The sequence below is a fragment of the Leopardus geoffroyi genome, chromosome B4, assembly GCF_018350155.1.
Source record: "Leopardus geoffroyi isolate Oge1 chromosome B4, O.geoffroyi_Oge1_pat1.0, whole genome shotgun sequence".
Classification (NCBI taxonomy): Eukaryota; Metazoa; Chordata; class Mammalia; order Carnivora; family Felidae; genus Leopardus; species Leopardus geoffroyi.
The window spans coordinates 141,233,197-141,235,090 of record NC_059341.1 but is presented as its reverse complement, the minus strand read 5'-3'; the positions used below and the strand labels follow the sequence as shown (position 1 = coordinate 141,235,090).

The window sequence follows — 1,894 nt, the reverse complement described above, 5'->3', positions numbered from 1 at the left end:
GGCGTGGGGTGGACGTAGCCACCTGCCGTGTCTACACGTCCCGTGCCCACCCCGAGCACCTGGGCACGAACACCACGGCCACGGACCCTTGGCGTCCGGGGAGCTGGCCCTCATCCACCCCAGACAGGACGGCCTTTACGAGATAACAGCAAGAAAGCCAGCCCCAGCTTGGAGTGAGCAGGGCCTCGCCCTCGGCCCAGGGGTGACGCGCAGGGCAGTTTTCCCTCCACTCAGGTCCCGACGTCCGGGCGACACTGGACACTCCCTTCCCCTCCCACCCCTGTGCTTCCCGTGGGCCCGTCCTAACGGGACGTTCCCTCAGGCTTCCGCGAGACGGCTCGCTCAGATTCACAGCGAGAGCCCGGAGCCAGCTCCTGGAGGCCGTCCTCCGTCCCCCCTGTGGTCGCCATGGCCCTCCTGCCGTGGGCACCGACAGGCAGCTCAGCCCCGGGCCACGTGCCTGTCCTTCTGAGGCCTCGAGAGCGCCGGGCATGGCGGGGCCATGGCGGTCACATGCGGAGGCAGGTGAGTGCTTCCCGGACACGGGGGACGGGGGCGGGCAGGTCCCTAAGCAGCAGAGACCAGGCCGGAGCGGGGGGCAGGTGGCCAGACGGCCTCCCCACTTCCGCACCCACATGTACCTGCCAGTCCGCGCACCTGCCTGGCTCAGCGGAGAGCACGGGCCCCCCCTGGAGGCATCTGGCGGCACGGCCAGCCCAAGCCCGCCATTGTGACTATTTCTTGGCACAACGAGAGCCGTGTGTTTATGGCGCGCATGGCCGCGGGGGGTGAGCAGCGGCGAGGAGGCCGTCCCGGGGCTGGCGTGAGGCCTGGGGGCCTGCGGCTCTGTCTGTCGGCGGCCTCCCTCTCCCACCCACCATGGCCGGCCGGCCCCTCTGCTTTGGCCGGGAAGCCCAGGAGCGAGGAACCCCCGTGCAGGGGTGCCGGCGGCCCCGGAGGGGCTTCCCTCTCCTACCCCGAGGCAGGTCCGGGCTGCCGGCTGGCGTGGGCGCGGGGCCCTTTCCGGCCTGGCAGCCCAGCGGCCCTGGCACCAGGAAGTCTCCCGGGCTCTGGCCCCCTCCCACGGGCCCCTCCGGGCCGGCCTGCCAGGTTCCCCCGTGGCTCGGACATGCTCAGGCGCGGGGAGCACAGGCCGCCGACGGAGGTGCTAAGTGGGGCATCTGTGTCCTGAGTGTCTTTGCAGATCGGCTTTCCCACTGTTTGCACAGAGACGCGGCTCCCGCTTCCCACGGGCGCGGCCCCCCTCGTGCACAGGCCACAGTAAACATTTGGTCAGCGCCCGTGCCCTCCGCTCCATATGGTGTGGCCCTGTGCCCCCTCCAGGAAGTGGGGGGACCCCCTTCCTCTCACGGACACGGCCGGAACTGACCACCTGCAGTTGAATGGTCCCTGGGTGCCCCTGGGGTCACCTGGGCTGCGTCCCTGAGGGCCCGGGTGACCCTCTGTGACACTGAAGCAAGGGGCAGCAGAGACTGGGGGTCAGGGGACCACATGGGCCTGGGGAGGCGACTTGTGCCCCATCGGACACGGGCTTCTGTCTGTGCGAGAGCTCGCGTGAAGTCCCAGAACAGGAACGCGCAAACCCACACGAGTAGAGAGTCCGAGACGGGGCGGCTCGCCGAGCGGATCCGAGGGAAACTGCAGGCGCCTCCTTGAGCCACAGCAGAGGCTGGACTTGGAAGCACGAGGCCCCCGTGGGGGTCGGGCCAGAGGTGCTGAGAACCCTCCGGCGGACTTCAGAGCCCGCGCCCTCGCTGCAGCTCAGCACGGCACCCAACAGTGGTCTCTAGAGACGGGGCGTGGGGGGAGGGCCCTGGCGGCCAGGCGGCCAGGGACAGCAGAGGGCATGGGGACAGCTGGGGGCAGGGAGAAC

At 70.2% G+C, this 1,894-nt stretch overlaps 1 protein-coding gene across 1 annotated transcript; it reads left to right on the top strand.

The window, feature by feature from the left end:
• The first annotated feature begins 314 nt into the window (after positions 1-314).
• Positions 315-1,894, top strand: LOC123591484 (SWI/SNF-related matrix-associated actin-dependent regulator of chromatin subfamily D member 2-like). Its single transcript, XM_045465849.1, has 2 exons — positions 315-525; positions 649-1,894. Exons 1-2 carry the CDS (start codon positions 503-505, stop codon positions 1,190-1,192), a joined length of 567 nt encoding a protein of 188 aa, XP_045321805.1. The 5' UTR covers positions 315-502; the 3' UTR covers positions 1,193-1,894.